This window comes from Panthera uncia, chromosome B1, assembly GCF_023721935.1.
Source record: "Panthera uncia isolate 11264 chromosome B1, Puncia_PCG_1.0, whole genome shotgun sequence".
NCBI classification, from domain to species: domain Eukaryota; kingdom Metazoa; phylum Chordata; class Mammalia; order Carnivora; family Felidae; genus Panthera; species Panthera uncia.
The window spans coordinates 42968642-42990030 of NC_064811.1; the positions used below are offsets into that span (position 1 = coordinate 42968642).

The 21389-nt window shown below is 43.5% G+C and overlaps 1 protein-coding gene and 1 pseudogene across 2 annotated transcripts in view; one reads left to right on the top strand and one right to left on the bottom strand.

Annotated features, from left to right (window-relative positions):
- LOC125922345 (mitochondrial-processing peptidase subunit beta-like) overlaps positions 1-2255 on the top strand; it is a 155435-nt pseudogene extending 153180 nt beyond the window's left edge.
- The window catches only part of KDR (kinase insert domain receptor), a 46587-nt gene continuing 26386 nt past the window's right edge, over positions 1189-21389 (bottom strand). The window contains exons 17-30 of one of the 2 annotated variants that reach the window (XM_049630477.1): positions 21159-21294; positions 20673-20777; positions 19238-19351; positions 18572-18660; positions 17378-17531; positions 15381-15478; positions 12842-12964; positions 12579-12690; positions 12283-12382; positions 11777-11882; positions 10523-10674; positions 5361-5460; positions 4544-4629; positions 1189-2766 (exon numbers count right to left, since the gene is read on the bottom strand). In XM_049630477.1, coding sequence (XP_049486434.1) covers positions 2544-2766; positions 4544-4629; positions 5361-5460; positions 10523-10674; positions 11777-11882; positions 12283-12382; positions 12579-12690; positions 12842-12964; positions 15381-15478; positions 17378-17531; positions 18572-18660; positions 19238-19351; positions 20673-20777; positions 21159-21294 — 1698 coding nt within the window. In that variant the 3' untranslated portion in view covers positions 1189-2543. The other variant, XM_049630476.1, reaches the window with a different exon arrangement.

Genomic DNA, 21389 nt, shown 5'->3' on the forward strand with positions numbered 1-21389 from the left:
AAACAAAGTCTTTCAGAGACCCTAACCCACTAATCCCGGTCAACAGCCCACATCTGTAAGCTCTGCCCCGGGAGTCACAGACACCCATGGCCACCCTCTTCTCCATCATAAAGCTGTACAGAATGCCTCCATGAGATGATAGGGTTTGAAAATGGTACAACGTGTATTTCCCCAACCATGGAGGAAAAGAGGTTATTTAATCAAGAGGTATATTTAATGTGGTCCTGCCATGATTGACGACCGCTTGAAGAAAACAGAGCTAGATTCCTACCTCACTCCATATACAAAAATGAATGCCACACGGACATAAGTGTGATAGGAGAACATTGAGAACTTATTTTAGCATTGAGAAAAACTTCTGCACTAAGATTAAAAAACCCAGAAGCCACAAAAAATGATAGGTGTATTTGACTATCTAAACATTACAACTCTTGTATTAAAAAATACCTCAAAGAGTAGGGACACTCATGGATGCCAGTGATCTTTAGATAATCACACAACGAATTCAGGTAAAATAATCACTCAAAATGGCGGCACTGGGTCTGATGTCCTGACACTTTAAGTATGGAGTAAAACACCATTGAAAACGACAAATAGGCTCCACACTTCCCGCCAATGCCTGGGTCTGGCCACCTGTCTCAGGATCTCTCACTCTCTGATGTTCATGGTTGGCTTTAGTGACAGGCACAGGGTTTACTGGAAGGCCACAAATACTGTTAGAGTGCTTAGAACATATCTCTCCATCCATGTTTTAAGAATCTCAAAAATGCTCAGAATATAATGAGAGTTCACATGTGCGTGAATTATTTGTGCAATGAAAGAGGAAGGGGTAAAGGCAGAAGTGCTTTCCCTCCAAATAGCTGCGATCATATTACACTGTTGTGTTATTTTTTTACTGAGAATACATTTATTGGTTTCAAAAATATAAACTACTTTATGAAAATATCCTTTATCAGAATAAGGAAACAAGCAAAAATGAAAAACCACATGGCAACTATCTCTGACGCCCCCTCCTCCACTTTAGAAGTGAGCAAAATGAGAAGAACAGAAACACAACCTTGCAAAGGGACTCATTGGAGTTTTTCAGTTTTTTTTTTTTTTTAATAAAATGGCAACTATTGCTGAAAGCATTATGGCCTTTGTTATGCTACATAATACTGATATAAAATGTGAATAGTACAAAGTTCCTCATATATAATATACGGTTTTAATATATTACATTTGTTTCTACATAAACAGACTATAAATATATGTGCCACAGCATGTTTTACAGTCATGGTTCCAGCATCTCACACTATGATACCAAATGAAAAATACATTTTCTTTTTTAAAAAGGAAAGAACAAGGGCAGAAACCAGTAGAAATAGCTTTACGTGTTAGAAGCCTAAATAATACAAGAGATGGGGTTAAACCTTTGGTGATAAAATGATTTTGAAATCTGGCTAACAGTCATTCAGAGAGTGAACAAACCAAATCAGCTTTGACTAGAGTGTAGAGGCCAAATTACTAAAATGCTGACCGATCAGGGGTGCGAAGAGAGGGAAGGGTCAGGGAGGGGAGAAGGAACAAAAGAGTAAAATCCTTCCTGAAGCTTTGACACCACAGCTTGATACGGAACCTACTGCATTCAGGCTCAGACATATCGCATCAGGACAGATAGGTGGGTATTCATCCAGAAGAAACCAGAAGCTGGTTTATACAGTCAGAACGCTTCCACACGACAGGGAGCCTCCGTCTGAATGTCCTTTCTTTGTGGCATTCTGAATAAAGGATCGGCCTGGGAGACAAGGAGCCAGAGCTGCGTCATTTCCTTCCTGGAGCTCGGCCAGGAGACACGTAAGAGTCCGGAAGGAACTCTCATTAGGAGTCGGAAACAGCCCAAGGAGCTCTCATTTAGCCCAACGGGGAAGAGCACGCAACCTTCTAAAACCAGTAACCTCGTCTGAAGCCTTTACATTTCCTAACAGACCCCGTGCCCACCTCCACCAGGGCCGACACAATGCATCTGAAAGCTCCGGTCCGCTCTCAGAGCAAGCCAACATCTTCCTTTCTGCCAACCCAAACCCCACACGTAAGACTTGGCTGAGGACCCATACGTGTCCCAAACAGAGCTTCTCGGACGGACTCAGCCCTCAAGGTCTTTCCCATCTTCAACACCTAAAGCACTCACATCACCTGGTTTATCTTCTGGTTTTACAGAGACGGGTCAGCTGCCAAGGTCCTGCCACTTCATGAAAGATGCAGCCACTCCTTGAACTCCTTTTGTTATAACCCACGGAGAGACCCAGAGTAAGAGGCATCAGACATGCTTTCTCAACGCATAAACAGAAAGTCAACACTGGGAGAAAACACAAACACATTCTTGAGTCACAAACATCTTCTTAGGAAATGCCTAGGGGACTGGCTCCCTGCAGTCTGAGGTCCTTTTTTAGGAAATGAAAATCAAATGTGGCTACTTCCTGCTGGTGGAAAGAACAACACTTGAAAATCTGAGCAGCACCTCTCGTTTGATTTCCAGGAGTGGGGGACGTGGGTGCCTCCTTTTAAACAGGAGGAGAGCCCAACGCGGGTCCAGAGTCAGGCTGGAGAATCTGGGCTGCACTGCCAGCTTGTGGTCCAATCTCCACCAGCTTTAAAAGTTCTGCCTCCTCGCTGGAGTACACGGTGGTGTCTGTGTCGTCGGAGTGATACCCGGACTGGTAGCCACTTGTGTGGTTGGAGCCTTCGGATGCCACGGACTCCTTGCTTTTGCTGGGCATCAGTCCACTGTGGAAGACATGGAAACCAAATGAGTTGGTGGAGAGAAGGCAGTCCTTGCCCCTCGCATCCTAACCCCGTTCTCGACCCCGGGGGTGGGGCTGGGGGGCTGTAATCTCCCTGGAGACACCGACCCCTATCTTTCCCACTTGTTAATCAGCGTATCAGGTTCACTCGGACGATGTCTATTTTCAGGTACTAGCATGAGCTAGTAGTTTCAGATAAGTCCTCTTATTCAGGTCCAAGTCTTTCAAGGCTGCAAGGAGATGAAAGGCAGTTCTCCTGAGTTATGCAAAGGCTCCAACCAATGGAACGTTTTTATGGCCTTGCAGATTGACAGGTTTGTATACAATGATAGGAGCCAAAGGGACTCTTTCATGATGGGAAAGGAAATTGGGAGGTTCTGAAAGTCCACTTCTGCTTTCCTCACACTGTCAATTAGGGATTACAAGGCATGTGCACGGTGTTAATAAAGTTCTTGAGCAACTTTAAACTTGAATACGTTGAAGCGTGTGTGTGCAATCAAGCCAGACTGTCAAAAACTGCTTTTTACTCATCAAAACCACATTCTTTGGAAGGACTGGGGGCCTGGATCACTCAGCAGCAACTAGAGAATGTTTTCAGTGGCATGGCATCACGACAAACCATAATCATGTCAAAGCCTAAAAGCGGAAAACTTCAGGATTTACATTTTCTCAAACCATTCTGAGGTACGGGTCTTTTCCCCCCCGAATACGTGTTTTACCAAATTATCCGTGTTAAAAACTACCAAAAAAATATTTCATTCACTCTATGTTCATATATAGTTTGAAAGTTATTTCAAATAACTAGAAACACAATTTCTCTTTCAATCCAACCTCAGTCAAATGAGGTTAATGCCTCAAACAATGGCATCGTAGCTGGCACATAGTCACTGCTGAATAAACACATTTTAAATCAATGAGTGAAACACATGATTGGCTCGAACAATTTCTTACCTTGGGCCTAAAGCCAACAAAAAATTGCACAGTGGCTCATTTTATTTTTGTTTTCTTTAAGTGAACATCCCTCATAACCCGTAGGTATTCCCATTTTATAAAATGGTTCAATTACAAGTAGATCAAAGTCTTCTCTATTCTTACCTAGAGTGAGCTCATTCACAAACAGGTAACTGCTCTTCATCTCGCTATTTTTACACAGATTTTCATTTATTTGTTAGGTTAAAAGCAGACACGTCTATTCAAAACAACTACAAATTCCTACAAAACCACATGGGGGAAATCATATTCAACACAAAATTTTGTATTTTCCCCACAAATTAGCCAATAATAACAATAAGCCAAATAAGCCACCCAATAATATTTAAGTATCTCAAACAAACAGATACTGGCTTATTTTTTATACATCATACTTCTAAAGACAGATGCACTCACTTATGTACAGGTTTGAAAATTCTTCGGAGTCCACAAAGATTTTCATCATCTCAATTTGATGGATTGCATCCAATGACCTTTGTTATTTAGCCAGTACCATACAAATCACTGACCATATAAATATAAAAATACCCTGGTATTCATAAATTCTCATAAAAACTGACCAAATACCCTAATTAATTTCAGATTCTTTTTTGGGTATGCCAGGTAATTTATTTGTTTGATTAGTTTCAGTTCTTTATTGGTTCAGCTGATGCAAATCTGACTACCTACCAAAGACACAAAAAGGGAAAACTGTCTCTTTGACAAAAAGTCCTAAGTTCCTTCCAAAAATTCCTGTTGAGCTTTGTCTTTTCTATGTGGCTGAGCCTTACCTAAAAGATGGAGCTAATTTGGTTCTGTCTTCCAAGGTTTTCAGCTCTTCTGATGCAAGAACCATACCACTGTCCGTCTGGCTGTCCTTTTTAAGAGACAATGAGATGGCACAATTGATGAGTGTGCACACTGACCAATTAATTAAACTGATTTCTTTTTTTTTTTTAATATTTATTTATTTTTGGGAGACAGAGAGACAGAGTGCAAGCAGGGGCGAGGCAGGGAGAGAGGGAGACACAGAATCCGAAGCAGGCTCCAGGCTCTGAGCTGTCAGCACAGAGCCCGATGCAAGGCTCGAACCCACGAAGCGTGGGACCATGACCTGGGCCGAAGTCAGACGCTTAACCGACTGAGCCACCCAGGAGCTCCAATTAAATTGATTTCTTAACCCATCTATCAGACAATACTCTCCAGGGTTCAACAGGGGGAGGTAAAGATATCATAGCCCGAAACTGTACAAGCTACAAGGAGAACAACTACTTCCTAGTAGTAAACCCAGGCCCGGAAGAAAAGAATTTAGGAAGAAGCAGCTGAGGAGACCTGTTTCCATCCCTCTTTTCTCAACGATACTATTTACACTTGAGTGGAATTGTGCATGGTGCTAGACTGTCTAGAAACGTGGGCCAGGAACTGTACTTATGTAAAAAGCAAGGGGGGCGCTGATCAGTGCCACCTCCATAATGAGCCCATGACACATACCCTCAAGGACAGCCTTATAATGAGGCCCCAAGACTCTAACGCTTAGGCTAATATTTATCTAGCTAACATTTCACCCTTTGTATTGTTTTTAAGACTATTTTTAAAAGATGTACTTACATCTGGGATTACTTTTACTTCTGGTTCTTCCAACGGGATATCTTCAAATGTTTTTACACTCACGGGCCGGCTCTTTCGCTTACTGTTCTGCAGATACTGACTGCAAAAGAACAAATATTTATATTTTAGTGGTGGTATATTTGGCTGCAGATACCAAAAGTGATACCTAAGTTCATTATCTTTCAACCACAAGTTTAATAGCAACCTTCAAAACATCCTTTGGAAAAAGAAACACAAAACAAAACAAAAATCTTTCTCTGCTAGTGCACACTGAAGGCTTAATTTCCTGTAAAAGCCTATTTAAAAGTATAATATAAGTGAGGGGCCTAGATGAGCTCCCGTTCCTTTGAATCATATTTCTGAGGACCAGGGCTGGACTAAAGACAACATCAGCAAAGCAAGTGATCAACTGCCTTCTGCTTGGCTTCCTGATGGCCTGAGGTTCCTCCACCGGGCTCTCAACATACTGCCGAGTGTTACATATCTTTCTGGCCATCTCCAGAAACGTTTTTCTAGGTAACGCTCACAGAGCAACCATTCAGTGAAAGATGGGCAGAGGAGACACCTGAAGATCTTACTGAATCTCACCTGGGTTCCGGAAAGGACGCTGAACCCAGCGGGATCTGGAGACAACCTCCTCCTTCTGCATGTAATTGAGGCTTAGTGCATAGATGGGATGGCGGGCTGTCTCACAATCCCCTATTTTCAGCCCACAGAATTGTTGGTCTTGGGAAAAGGCAGTGTGGTTTAAGAGTCATGAGATATTGTGTCTATTTCAAAGTCTACCACTGACTACACATACTTGGGAAAGTCGTGAATATTTCTCTGCCTCGGTGGCTCTGCCTCTGAAATGTGTTGGTAATAGGTTTCTCTCCCTCACTCACAAAGATATCTGGAGGACTGATGAGGCGGGTGGCAAATGTTCTCAGAAGGAATGACGCTCTATCAGCCAAAGCTTGTTTTCCTCCTTGAATTCCAAAGGATACCAGCTTCCTTCAGGAGTTCAAAGAATGGGACTTGTCAGACACCATATCACCTGTTTTCTGGGGGTGCTCCTTCCCTACCATGTGGCTTTGGGTGAGTCTTGAGTGATCCTGTTAAGATCACCGACAGCCCAAGTGGAGAGAAAGGAAGTCCGTCTGTTTCACAGCAAGGGACAGCAAATTCACTCTCACGCTCGTCCCTGCATACTGCCCACCCCCTCCAGGCAGGCTCCTGGACATGTTACGTATTCCTTGTGTTTTCTGTGACCAAGTGGAGTGAGGACTTGCTGGAGCCAAAGGAGGAGAATGGAAATCGAGTCTCCCTCCCCTGCCCCAGGAGGCTGGTTCCTCCCCTTACGGAGAGAAGAGAATGAGGTTCACCAGTGACATCTTCCCTCAGGAAACTCCACCTAAAGGAGGACCTAATAAATAAGGAGAGAGAGAAAAGCCCACTTCTCCTGAGTCCAGTCCGGACTATTGCCAAAAACGATTGGTACCATACAGTTAATCATTCATTTGCTCATTCCCTGATCCAGGAATCCTTTACTGAGAATCTACCACATGCCAGGCACTGTGCTAAAATGCTCCTCAACTGTTATCTCATAGCACCTTCATAAATGGTACCTGTCAGGGGTGGATATTATTATCCCAAGATCAGATGAGGAAACCGAAGCATCAAAACATTAAGGAACTTGTCCAAAATCACAAAACTAAAATATCTGGATTATTATTTTGAGGGTTATAAGCAGCCACTGAAAGATTTGAAGCCTGAGACTAACAAAGTCAGATGCGCCCTTTAGAAAGATGGCTCTGGGTACAGGAAGGTGAAAACAGAGGCCATGAGACCAATTAGGGGGCTCTTTTCCACGTATTATCTAGGAGAAAGTAGGGCAGACTAAGAAAGGTGATGCCGACAGGGTTTGGAGAAGTAGACATATCCCAGAGATATTCAGGATATAGAATCAACTAGAGAGGGTAAGCTTGGGCAAAAATGCAGCTGTCTTAGAAAAAAGTCGAGGAAGCTGAGACTTAGGGAGGAAATGGCTAGAATTGGGATATGAAATTGGCCTTCAGATTCTAAAGCCCATTGTTTCGTTTTGTTTTGCTACCCTACTCCACACTGACTCCCTTGGAAAAGTAGCAGGAAGGAAAAAGTAGAAAAGAACAATGGATGTGATTGCTCGAGTCTTTGTTGAGCACCTACTATGTGCACAGCACTGCTCTCTCCCACGCACCCACTGACCACGCAGTGGGAACAGGGCGGGGGAGCGGACAGACAGAAGGTGGAGAAAGGACAGTTTCATTTCAAGCAATCTGATCTCACAGCCAAATTCAGGAACATCTAGCCAGGAGGCAGTCCCAGACATCAATCCACAGGAGCGCTTAATCATCACCAGCAATTAACCACAATGAAGAAAAATGGTATGTGCCAAAACCTTTCTCTGGGAGAGAAAAGAAATCTTTGATAAGCTGCTTGGAGTAGGAGGTGAAACTCCCTGGGGAAATGATGGAGCAAGCACAGATGGTCCCCAAACTGCCCTCATAGAAAGATGAGTCCAATTAATATGTGTTTTCTTGCAGAAGGCATGCAAACTTGGGGCCAGAGCTGATCCACACGGGAAATTAGAGGCAAAGCTGAGTCTAGACACCAGCGATCCGTCCCACTCTCCCCTCCCCCACACACCTCTCAGCCTCTTCCCCAAATAAATGTTGAACAAATATTTTTAAATAATTTAAAGGGGCCACGGATCAGGAGGTCGGTGCCCACAGCAGTGCCTCTGTCCAGCTCTATTTATAATGCAATGAGACTGAAAACTATAAAGAGGAAACGAATGAGAAAGACTCCTCAGCTTTCCGACCTGACTGGAAATGTGAAAAAGGAGAGAGAACAAGTCCGCCGAGAAGCACCCCAGCCTCATCTCTGGTCTTCCCCAGGGAAGCAGAACCCAAAGAGAGCCTCAACATGAGGTATGCCATGTGCAGATGCCTCTATTCTGGGTTTCTTTTAACCCCGATGATTCGACTGTGACTGTGGAGTCTTGTTTTTACAAAAGGAAAAAAGGTGGAGGCAGCTGAGAGGGTGCAGACAAAAGATTCCAATTTCCATTTTATTTTTCAAATTACGGCTGGCTAAAAGAGAAACTGGACTGGAAAAGGCCAATTCGAAAATCACAGACAGAAAATCGGAGCCAGGCCTATGCTCAGAGTGTGGTGTCACATTTGTCCATGCTTCTGGGGATAAGTGTTAGCAGCCCTGACTTAGATCCGGCATTGCGTTTGGCACTTCCATTACACCAACATGACTTCATCGACTCTTGGCACCATATGCAAAGCGTCCAAGCGAGCCAAGAGGCTGCCGGCTCAGGTCCTCACTCCACCTGGTCACAAAAAACCCAAGGAATATGGCTGATGATCAAATGGCTTTCTGATCGGGCAGAAGGCAGTGGTGTTGCAGGAATAACTACCACCCCCAGAAGGCCAGCCAAGCTTGAACTAGAGGGTTTTGGTGTTGTTTTGTTTTGTTTTTTAAGTTTATTTATTTTGGGGGGGGGGGGGGGGGGAGGGGCAGAGAGACAGGGAGAAACAGACTGTCTCTCCACGTTGTCAGCACAGAGGGCTCGATCCCATCACCTGTGAGATCGTGACCTGGGCTGGAACCAAGAGTCAGACGCTTAATCGACTGAGCCACCCAAGCTCTTTGAACTAAAGGTTTTTAAGCATGAGAGTGGAATTACTGGTTTTCAGTTCATTAATTTTTCTCTCTGAGGGTCCCACTGGGTGTGGCAGACAATAGGACTCAGACAGGTATCAGAGGAACTGGATTTGTCTGGGAGATGCGATTTTAAGCAGCTTGCTTAATCGCTATCGTGCACTGAGTGCTCTGAGTGCCAGCCACTTAGAAATACAATATACCATGTAATTCTCAAAATAATAATTTTTGAACACCAGTGTCTTCACCTGGGTCCCAGTGAAGATGCGCGCCAGGTCACTAAGAGGCATACTTGGGGTCCAACCAGTTCTACCTGCCTCTAAAATCTGGATCTTTAACCACCAAGTTTTCTTTCCACCAAGCCATTGCCCTGAGCAATCCTCAATTGTGTTGAATCCTCAGATTCAACATCTACATCAAGAAAAGATCAGAGTTTCTACCTTGCCTAACACTGAGAGTTATCCCGTGAGCAAAATCCGATAATGTAAGGAAAAGTTCTTCGAGAAATGCTGAAAGTTCTTGACACAGATTCAACGGGCAGCTCGCCTGTCAGCTTCTACCCACTCCGGCAGTGTTCCTGCCACCCCGTGGGATCCCACGGGTCAAGGGGTCCAGGGGGCCTCCTCCCCCACTCCCTGGCAGCCTGGCGGACCTAGAGCTCCGCGCCCCTCCCTACAGCCACAGCACACTCAAGAGGGCAGGCTGGACTGTGCTGTCAGGGGGTCCAGTGATAGGAAGAAAACACCCAAAAGAGTGGGAAAAGAAACAAAGCAAAGACACGACGTCCCAGGCTTAGTAAAAGACAATTTGACTATTATATGGCAGAAACCATACCGACTCTTGCCTCATGCACAGGTGCTGGGAGAGAGAAGAAAGGAAGCTGCCTTCAGAACCCCTTTACAAATCAGGCGAGGACTGCAGTGCATGTGTTTCAAATAAGCCCAGAAGTCCCATTATGCAAATAAAATGCTGAAAATCAGACTGGGGAGGGGCTTCGGAAGATGTGCGGTCCAGTCAAATTCAGGACACATCCCCCTGGCAGACTGCACCCTAGCCAGAGAGGCACAAGTGTGTTTTCATATATGCATAAAACTCTTCCTTCCTGAATCTTTCCTAAGCCGTTTAATTCACATTAATAAAAGAGTACATGGGGATAATTTAAATACAGATGTCTATATAAAACTGGCCTCTTTTTCTGGAGATTAACAAACTATGGCATTCCAGCTATTTGCAGCTGCAGGGCTTAGAATTCTAAGGGAACAGCTATGGCAGCAATGTGGACCACAGATGGGAAGAAACTCACCTACCCCGGCCCTCTTCAAGGAGCACTTCCCTTTATAGCAGCCTTGGGGCTAAGGTTAAATGTGGAAGTGGGGTGCAGCAGCTTTAGAAAACGCCTTCCTTCCATCCCCTCCCCAAAGAACCTTGACATGCCAGCTCCCCTAGGGGATGTTGACCATATACAGTACCTGATTCCTGCTGTGTTGTCATAATGGAATTTGGGGTCACACACTTCCTCTTCCTCCATACAGGAAACAGGTGAGGTAGGCAGAGAGAGTCCAGAATCCTCTTCCATGCTCAAAGTCTCTGATATCGGGAGAACAATATAGTCTTTGCCATCCTGAAACAACAAACACAGCGATGCTATTGTTATGGCTTCAGCCCCTCAAGAGCCTTTTCATGAAAAACAAAGGCCAAGGGGGCTTCTTGGCTAGCGGGCAGGTCGCTTTCATATCTGACTGTAGAACTTTAAGACAACATTCAAAATGGTTTGTCAAAAACAAAAGGGCACTTGAAAGGGACACGTATATGAAAGTACGGTAAAAGAGATAATATAAAAACAAGATGAGTAAGGGAGCCATAGAGGACTGTGGTTACAAGGGAGACAAAGCAGGTTGGGGCCATACGCGTAGCGGCAAAGCACGGAGAGCTGAGGAACCATTTCTTCACAAAGCCCTACCTACGCGAGCCAGGTCTTTTAAAGGGCAGATCATCCAATTTTAGCCTCTACATTTCAAGGCAATGGAAAATCTGATGACAGGCTAGAGAAAAGCAATAAATGTGCAGGAAAATGGGTCTTCTGAGAAAAGGTTGCACAATTTAACATTATTTCATCAAGAGAAAGAAATAAAGGGCAATTTGATACCTTTAAACGTTCAAAAGGTTTACTGATAAAAACAGATTTGACCCATTGTTCCCTACCTGTTCAAAAGAAAAGCAGGAGGAAATTGGCTTCCATTCCTGGTGGTAAGAGGCATTGACTGGAGATTAAATAACTTTCTAATGGTAAAGGTTAACAATTCTAAAATCCTCCAATGAAAGTTATGGGGGCCTGGGATTTTACTAAGAAAAATGCCTTGTATTTTGCAGGGTTCAGATGCAGTTTTGCCTTCACAGTGTATTAAATTCCTTGAAATCCCACCCATTGTTGATATTCTGTGGGTCAACGATTTTTTTTTTTTTTTTTTAACTTTAGGAGAGCATCTGAAGACAACAAAAAGATATATCAGGAGGAACGAGTGGTCTGCTCCCAGGTTATGGATTAGGACCTCATTAGGATCTCATCTATCTAAAAGAGAAATTATAGATTTTAAAAAATCATTGCTGCTCAGATCTGCAAGAATATGGCTCCTTTTTCAGTGGCTGAGAGGACAGAGTGGTGGCGGTGAGATCTAGGGAGGAGAGGAACCCTTGTATACGCTTCTTGGGTGGAGGTCACGAACCTGCTGAGCATTAGCTTGTAACAGATTTCCCAAATGTTCCACCAACTCAGAAAACGTGGGTCTCTGACTGGGCTCCCCATGCCAGCAGTCAAGCATGGTCTGGTACCTAGAGAAGCAAAACACTAATGTCATTAACTGCCTCCGTCTTCCTCATCTGATGTTGAAAATAAACACTTGAACGAGTAAACATCTATGAAACGTCCACCATGAGCCCAGATGCTAAACAGTAACACCGCACTGTATAAAACACAGAGTCCTACACTTGGAGTATCATGCACAGAAAATGCTATAAATCAACATCTAATAGGAGCTAACTGGTGGGTATCGATATAGGGTTGTTGTTTCAAGAAGAGATGACTCTCTACTTCAGATTATCAAGGAAGACCTCCAGGGAGAAGTAGGACACAGACTGGGTCATAAAAGAGGTCTGTATCATGAAAAGTCTTCTGGGCAGGGAGAATTTTTGTAAGAAAAGAAAGGATAGAAAGACACTTCCAAAGTCTTACATTTCTGGTGTGGTATAATCAGGGGCCCTCATTCTAGTGCCTTCTTTCAATCGCCTACAAAATTCCTCATCAATCTTTACTCCAGGATATGGAGAAGCACCTAGAATAAAATAGGAATAGGACATTATTTGATTTGATTTTCTTTTATAGAAAACCCTCAGCCTAATTCTTGAACATCATATATATATGTGTGTGTGTGTGTGTGTGTGTGTGTGTGTGTGTGTGTGTGTGTCAGGCCACTGACTTATATCATTCTATTTGGAATATGGATGGAGGGACAAAACGAAGTGACTTACCTAAGGAAAATATTTCCCAGAGCAAAACACCAAAAGACCACACATCACTCTGAATTGTGTACACTCGGTCAAAAATCGTTTCTGGGGCCATCCATTTCAAAGGGAGGCGAGCCTAAGAGGGTAGAAGACAAGGAATCAGAACCCAACTTAGCACATATCTGAAGAAAAAACTTCCTTTGTTCCCAACACAGGTCCTGAAGCTTGCAAAGAGGAATTTGGATCCTGCAATTTAACAGATCAATGGGTTCATCTTTGAAACTTACATCTCCTTTTCTGACATAATCTGGGTCTTTATAAATATCCCGGGCCAAGCCAAAGTCACAGATTTTAACCACGTTCTTCTCCGACAAGAGGATATTTCGTGCCGCCAGGTCCCTGTGGATACACTGCAAAAAGAATCGTGTGTGTGTTAGGTCTCAGAACAGCTGATCTCTTCTGCATCTGTTGTGACCTCATGCTCAAAAAAATCCACATCAGAAAACTAACTGATTAACAAGCACTGGGCTAATGTCTTTCATCAACACTTCAGGAAAAAAGTCTGACTTTCGCTGAGACACACACATCTGCTTATTCCATAAACAGCCCCAGACTCTGGAATTAAATAATTAAGTTATAGTATGATCATGGAGTCATAAATAGACTTCTCTTGGACACAATTACGAATGTGTTTCTGGTCACATCCACATATCCCTTTGGCCTGGCACCATATACGGCTAAAACCTGTTATTCTAAGGAGGCCCTAGAATGGAAGTTATTTCGAATGAATGCACGGAAACCAGGAACAAGGGGCTCTCATCGGTTTGGTGCCCTTTGTTGGTTTCCCCATTCCACATGGAACTGAAGCTGAGGAGCTCTGATAAACCATGCCCCGTGGGGCTCATCCTGTTTTCAAATTGTTGGATCATCATAAAGGTCTACAAAAGACATTTCAGCCTCTCGATGGTCAAGTTGGCTCTCAGGCGCACCAAAGAAGAAAAGTGAGTTCCTCTTGCTTTCTCTCTACTCTTTTCCTTTGCTCTGTTTCTCCCTTCCCGATATCCCACATCGTCATGTAGCCTCCTACTACTGAGCAACTTTAGCTCCACCTGGTAGATTCATGAGGAAATAGAGTCTCAGGGAACACTTATAAATGAATGAAAGGCTCAGAGGATTCTGAAGTCCATGCAGGAGTGACCATGGGAGCCAGGCATTGCTGAACACCCACACCTTGAGTCTGTATAGTACTCCCCTCTGAAAAGGGCATATTCAGGGGCACCTAGATGACTCAATCGGTCACCCGATTCTGAATTTGAGCCCCACATTGGGCTCTGTGCTGACCCACTCAGAGCCTGGACCCTGCTTTGGATTCTGTGTCTCCCTTGCTCTCTGCCCCTGCCCCACTTGTGCACTCACTCACACTCACTCTCTCTCTCTCTCTCTCTCTCTCTCTCTCAAAAACTGATAATTAAAAAAATTTTTTTTTTTTTAATGAAAGAGGCATATTCAAAAGCACACTGGCAAGCATGACTGAGCAAGACAGGAGATTCCAAAAAACAGGCAGTCCTCCCTACTTCTTCCCCAACCAAAGAGCTTCCTTTTTTTACTCTAACAACCAGGTGGTGTTCAAGAAACCAGCCGACAGATGTGAGGAAAGTTAAAGGTCCCTTGCCTGATTGATTCCCTTCCCAGTCGAAAGATATCCTGACCAAATGGCAGGCTCTGGCCTTTAAAAAAAAAAAAATAGTGAAATAAAATCAGAATCTCCAAGAAAGGCAAAGGGCCTTTCTCCATAGGAAAATCCTTCCCTTTGGGAAAAAGGAGACAAGACCTCCCCCCACAGAAACATCTGAGATCTGGAGGCTCGAAAAGCTGTGACAAGCTCTCAGATTCAGAGAAAAATGGGTTAGAGATTTCACTCTAATTTAGAAACAAAAACAAAAACGTTAAGTCTTTCTTCCCCCACCAGGAGGGTGCAGCAAATGCATTTTGTCAACTGATCCCTTTTCCTGAAACTTAATTTGAATTTTTCTTGCTTAATATAAAACCATCCATTCTACCCTTTCCAGAGGCTGGAATCCGTGGTGTTTACAACCTTTGGAATATTTGTAACTTGTCACGTCCCCACCTCAGTCTTTGTTTGGCCTACTTTTCTAATTTTAGCTTTTTTAATCGCTCACATCTAAGGCCTGTCCTTCCTGGTTTCTAATTATACCACTAACAAATACTTTTTGATGGATGGTGATGAATGTAAAATAAATTAAAAATACACTCTCCTACGCTAAGATATCTGCAAGGCTCAGTCCCTCACCTCTTCCAGGTCACTGCTCAGATGTCACGTTCTTATAAAGCCTTCCTTGTTCACTTTGTTTAAAATTGATGTACACAAACACAGAAGCCTATGCACACACAAACATACCAGTCCTGTATACTCTATAGCCCTTTCCTGCTTATTTTTCCCCACAGTGCTTATTCCCATCCAACCTACTATGTATTTGACTTGTTTACATTGTTCACCGTTTGCTCCACCCGATAGGATGTGAACTCCTATCTTGCCTGTTTGTTCACACAGTCTTCTTAGTACCTACAAGACCGCCTGCCCTTCGTAGATGTTCAGTAAGTGTTGATCACATGAACTGATATCATGAAATCCCTACACCTCCTGAAGTTAGCAGAAGTGGGGTCTCCCCAACAGAACTCTTCCAATAGGCCCAGGAATGGACGATGAATTACAGTTTGAAACACACATCAGCGGCTGGCACTGAACACCTTACTTCCGAATCTGTGATCTGAAGACACACTTTGCTTCCCCCTGAGCAGTCTTACCTTCCGTGACGCCAAAAACTCCATGCCCTTAGCCACTTGGAAGCTGTAACAGATGAGATGCTCCAAGGTCAGGAAGTTCTTGTACAGATCTTCAGAAACTGTTGGAAGATGCAGAAGGACAGAGATCAGTATTGCCACCAGAAACTATGCGTTTCTAAGTTTGTGAGAAAAATCTTCATTTGAAAACTTGGGAGTTAAGCTTCTGGAAACAGAAGCAGAGAGAAAATGCCTGTATCTTCTGCAAGGTTGCTGAATCCCAGTATTATTAGCTTGCATCATACTCCTTAGCAAAAAAATGTTGGTTTTTCCATCTTAGTCAAATGGAACCAGCAGATCCAGGAGGCAGAAGGGAGGTAAATTTGGCAAAGATAGCAGGGAGTGAGAGAGGACTTTTTCAAGTTTGCTGTTTCAAACTGTTGGTTTTTTTTCATGTACCCAGAGGGATAAACAATAGTTTCCTATCAAGAACTCTAAAAATAAAACAACAATATTCAGGGTCATTGAATCTGTTCTCTCCAGGCTTTGTCCTGGGACAAAGGCCAAAGGTCGGATTATAATCGACAACAGATAACTAAAAATACCAGAAATATATTTACTTCTCTCACTTTCAAGCTGAGAAAGTGCTGTAAACACTTTAAAACAGGGCTGAGAGGATGCTTTTTTTCCCTCCAAGGATATGAATGAGAGATGACGGGAACTTCGAGGGAAAGATGGATTTGCGTAAACTGGTAGTATTTACTTCCGTGCAACTGGTACAAATAAACACGAAGACATTAATGGGTGTTTTGACATGATCTCTTAACTTTGGTCAGATAAGATAAGACATGGTTTCTCTCCTAGAGACAAATACCGGAGTAAATGAAAACTCCGTTGAAATAATAATCTCGTAAGTATTAAAAAGACCGTGAACCATTTTCTCAAGGATTTCTTTATGCTTAGGGCCAGAGGGCGCTCAGTGAACAATTAGCGAAACCCTTCCATTTTCCAAATGAAGAAATGGGAGGACACATTCCAGGCCATCACCCTTTCTATTCCAACTTAATTCCTCAATCCTTTGGGTTTCCTGTGCCCTGACCACCATTTTGTGAGAGAGATGGGACAGAGGTTGCATGAGGTCCAGATAGCCTCTCCACATTCCTCTAGGCCAAGTTCCAGCTTGGCACAGCCCATTTGGCTTCTAAGAGGAAGAAGCCAGATTTAAGGTCTATCTGTAGCCTCGCGTCAAGGGAAATGGAAGCAGGTTTCTTCCACTATTTCACGACTGGGTTCTTTTAAGCTCGTGCCTCAAGAGGAGCCAGATGTCAGGAAGCCCCATCTCTATATCTATGGAGATGTCTCTGCTCCTTCTGAGGGAAGCAGATAGTGTATCCTGGAGCTGAAAGAAGTCTTGGAAGTTTGGGAATACAGCTCTACTCCCAGAGAGCACTAAAATATCATTGGAAGCATAACTGATAAAGAAAAATATGTTTACCAAGACTCCTCTGAGGAAGTATGGTTGATAAGTCACCTGGACTGGGGTAGAAACAGCAGGTGACCCCTACACCACCTCAGAGAGGTTGGGTATACTTAATTGAAAGTCTTGTGTTGTGCTGGTGACTTAGGCAGGATGGGGCTGAACTGCTGAGGGTAATGGGGAGGCTAATCAACCACCAGAGAGCCTCCTTTGTCCCTCAGGAACAGAGCGCTGAGCCCCTCCTGCTACTCCATGTTGAATGGAGTTTCAAAGCACTGGTTTAATGGTCGGCTGCTTAGCCCTCGTGGGGTCCTGAGATTTCTCAGGCTCTCTGCGCTTTGCCTCACAACCTAGTCAGCTGCTTATTCAGCGCTTCCACACTTCACTTTTAAAAGACTGAATGGTGGGAGTCTCAAAATTCAGGTCTCTTTCAAGTTTTAGGGAGTACTGAACTTTTCCCATGACAAAATTCCTCATAACACCTTATCACCTTCTCTTTTCTGCAAAAGCATGCGTTACGTATGAAGAAAGCAATGACAGGTACCTTCCTCTTCCTCCACATCACTGAGGGATTTCTCCTCAACAAATCCAGAGCTGGCTGAGCTCTGACTACTCGTGATACTATCCAAACGGCGTTTCGGATCCATAGTGATTTCCCCAACGTATTCCTTCCCTTGACGAAATCGTGCCCCTTTGGTCTACAATGAAGCAAATGAACAAATTCTTTGAATGCAAACAAGATGTCTAAAATGTAGTAAACTATAAAAATAATTGTAACTATTAAAAGCAGACAAGAAGGACATCAATTGCAAGAATATGGAATCTCTGGGCTGAAATTTTGGGCAAATGTTCTACATAATAAATTTTCTTCCATGAAGCCTAGCTCCTTCTTTATGTTTTATTTTTTAAGTTTATTTTTACCTGTCTTGAAAGAGAGAGCAAGCAGGGAGGGACAGAGAGGAAGACAGAATCCCAAGCAGGCTCTGCACCATCAGGGCAGAGCACAACACGTGGCTCGAACTCACGGACTATGAGACCATGACCAGAACCAAAATCAAGAGTCAGACGCTTAACCGACTAAGCCACCCAGGCACCCTGCTCCTTCTTTAGCTTAGAGATAAATGCCTGTTTCAAGTCTATCCCAGATACACTTCCAACATTAGGGTGCTCTTTACAGAGGGGCTGACATTCCATGGGGCCAAATATTGCTAGGAGAGAGAGAAAATAATCCAAAGCCATCTTTCTCTCCATCCTTCCCTTTCCTCCTCCTCCTGCCCCCTCAGGCACCATCTATAATGGCTCAGTAAATTAGAATCACAAAAAAATAAAACATGAGAAGATATGTTCCGCAGTAGGTAAAAGAGGTTACAACAGCCAAGAAGATTCCTCACAAGTTCTTTTTTTGTTTAAGTTTATTTGTTTATTTATTGAGAGAGAGAGAGAGAGAGAGAGAGAGAGAGAGAGAAAGAGATAACAAACAGGGGAGGGGCAGAGAGAGAGAGAAAAAATCCTAAGCAGGTTCCGTGCTATCAGCCCAGAGCCCGAGTCAGGGCTTGATCTTATGAACTGTTGAGATCATGACCTGAACCAAAAGAGTCGGACACTTAATTGACTGAACCACCCAGGCGCCCCCTCACAAGTTCTTCACAGGGTTTTAACAAAAGAAGATTAACCTGTATCACTTTGTGTTTTCTTCCGTTTTACAATGTGACCAGAGCTGAGTTAAGAAATGACATACCTTGTAGGGGACAAATTCATTTCTCTTGCCCCTTAAGTAAGTTGACAGGTTTCCAAACTTGCAAAATTCCACAATCACCATGAGTGGCCCTGCAGACAGCACAGCATGTCAGAGAGAAAAATGTTTCCGCTCATGTATCTCATCAAGTGTTTAATACACTGATGAACAAGAAAATACCATAGAAGATGCTACAACCTTTCACTGGGGACAAGATCACAGAAATCAGTGGGTCACAATGCCCTTACAGCGTAGGTTTTCTTTTTCCAAAAGGCAATCCCACAACCTGATCAACCAAAATTTCAGAAGAAAATCCACCCTCTTGCTTTTCAACACAATCACCTAAGAGGACTCCATTTCAGGGGGAACTACTCTTAAGGTCTTTGCTTTCAAGTTTTTTTGAGAGGTTTACTTTTTTCATCTGAACATCTATTACACAAGTAGCAAACTGCAGTAGAGTGAGGCAGCATTTTTTAACTCACAGGAAGTTCCAGAAGAACTTATAGAGCCCATTAAACCTCCATGAAATATATTCGTATCTAGGAATCTGGCATAGTATCCTAAGTTAAGGAAATCAAGGCCATGGGAGTTGAGTGGTTTCCTTGAAACACCAGCAGAGAACTAAATGCCAGAATCATCAGGCAACCAAAACCCTCCACAGATACTCACCTCCTGGCTTGGTACAGGCACCTAGAAGATTGACCACATTGAGATGGTGGCCAATATGAATGAGGATCTTGAGTTCAGACATGAGGGCTCGGTGTTCACTGTGTGTGGCTCCTTCTACAAATACACAGCAAACAGGGAAATCATAAATGTGGGCATTAGCTTAAGAGGATCAGTGCCCCACTGCATGCATGTGTACAACTTACCCTCCAGGGACAACACAGCTGTAACCAACCCAATTTACAGATTAAGTGCATTAAAAGTCAAATATAAATTATATTTTCCAATTCTAAATCAAATTCTTACTGTAAGTGCACCCAGAATGTTTGACATTTAAAGGAATCCATTGTGAAGTCTTTTGCAAAGCAGAGAATACATCTGCAAATGGAATCACGCCCAGATTTTCTTTCCTTTACAAAATTGGATTTTCATGTATCAGGTTGACTATGCTTCTTAGGGCCTGATTATTTCAGTGCTTCCTGGTAAGGAAGCAACACCATGTATTAAATATCCTTATGTGTTAGGGGCTATGCTGAAGTTCCCGCCAATCGGTGCCAAGCAGGAAATTTCACAAGGGCCAGCTGGCAAGGCCAGTTGGCCCATGAGGCCGATGAGGCTAAAACTGCGAGAGTGATCCTGTACACTTCCCTCTAATTCACAGACACGATCCACACCTCAGACCCTGATGAGCCACCTCAGAATGGCACACTCCCTTAGCCACAAGGGCAACGAGGCGGAGGGAGAGAGAGAGAGAGATGGCTTTGCAATGCACAAGACCTATGGGCCAAGGGTCAGTGTGCCTCATCAACGAAAGCACATCACAACTGGAGCTAAGAGCTTTACATACACCACCTCCCCAAATTAAAACGACAAGGCCAGAACACCATTACCATTAGGATTAACAATTGTTTACAAGGCTTTTAATGTTTAAAATGTCACCCATGGTCCTTTTGTCCCTAGTGCAACCATTATCTTTTATAGGAGAAAATCTTTTACATACTCCAATCCTAGGAGACATGCTATTTTTGCACTCTACTATTTTTACTTATTATATTAAGTTTCTTTCCACGTCTCTACATGGTCTATAATTATCTTACCAATGCACCATAAGAGATTAAAGAACAATTTTTACATAATCAAGGTATTTTTTTTTTTCCTAGAGTCAGGCCACAAAGTACAGCTGTGCATGGGCTCCCAGGCAAAGTGGGGAAGTGGATGAAGCTGAAACCCATCCTCAACTTTGCCTGGAAGGCCATGTACCCTGGCAGGACGCTATGAAAGAGGAACTTGTCCCCAGTTTGCACAAAGGCATAAGCTGGCTACATGCTTGGCTAGTGGGCTCACTTAACTGCAGGGCTGCTGATACAAGCCTTGCATTACGTCTGCAGACCAGATGAAACAGATAGAGAGATACATCACCATGTAATTTTGCTTTTACCTTTTAACATTTTGACAGCCACTGTCTTGCAAGTCGCTGTCTTGTCAATTCCAAAGGCATCTGCTTCGATCACTTGGCCGAAGGCACCACGGCCAAGGGGCTTACCTATAGTCAACAACGACAGCAAACCAAACAGACTTGGACTATTACAGCATCAAAGTGACACAGAGATTCCGACTAGATCGGATCACCCGCACACCCCAGTTTAACTTGGAGAGTCCAGCTCACTCCCTTGTCTTGGCTTAATCATTGAATAATATCTCCCCCGCTTCACTCTTAGCTTAGAGATAAATGCCCTACTTTGGATTATTGTAGAGGGCCCCTACTTCTAAGTGACCAAAAGGATGATGACTCAAATTCCACAGACAGAATGAATATTCTGAACCTGAATCCAACATGTGAATAGACTATATCTGTCATTGTCCAAAAGGAGGAAGAGATGGCTTGGTAAACCCAACACCAAATTAATATCACTTGAAAACACACCTAGTTTCAGCCGGTCTCTGGGAAATTCCCACTTGCTGGCATCATAAGGCAGACGTTCACAGTGTTCATCCAAGGGCAGTTCATCTGGATCCATGACGATGGACAAGTAGCCTGTCTTCAGTTCCCCTCCATTGGCCTGGAAATCATTATTCCTTCCAGTCACATACACTCTGTTGTCTGGCTGTTGTTTTTTTGTGTGCTTATTATTGTTGTTTATGGAAGCCCCATTCC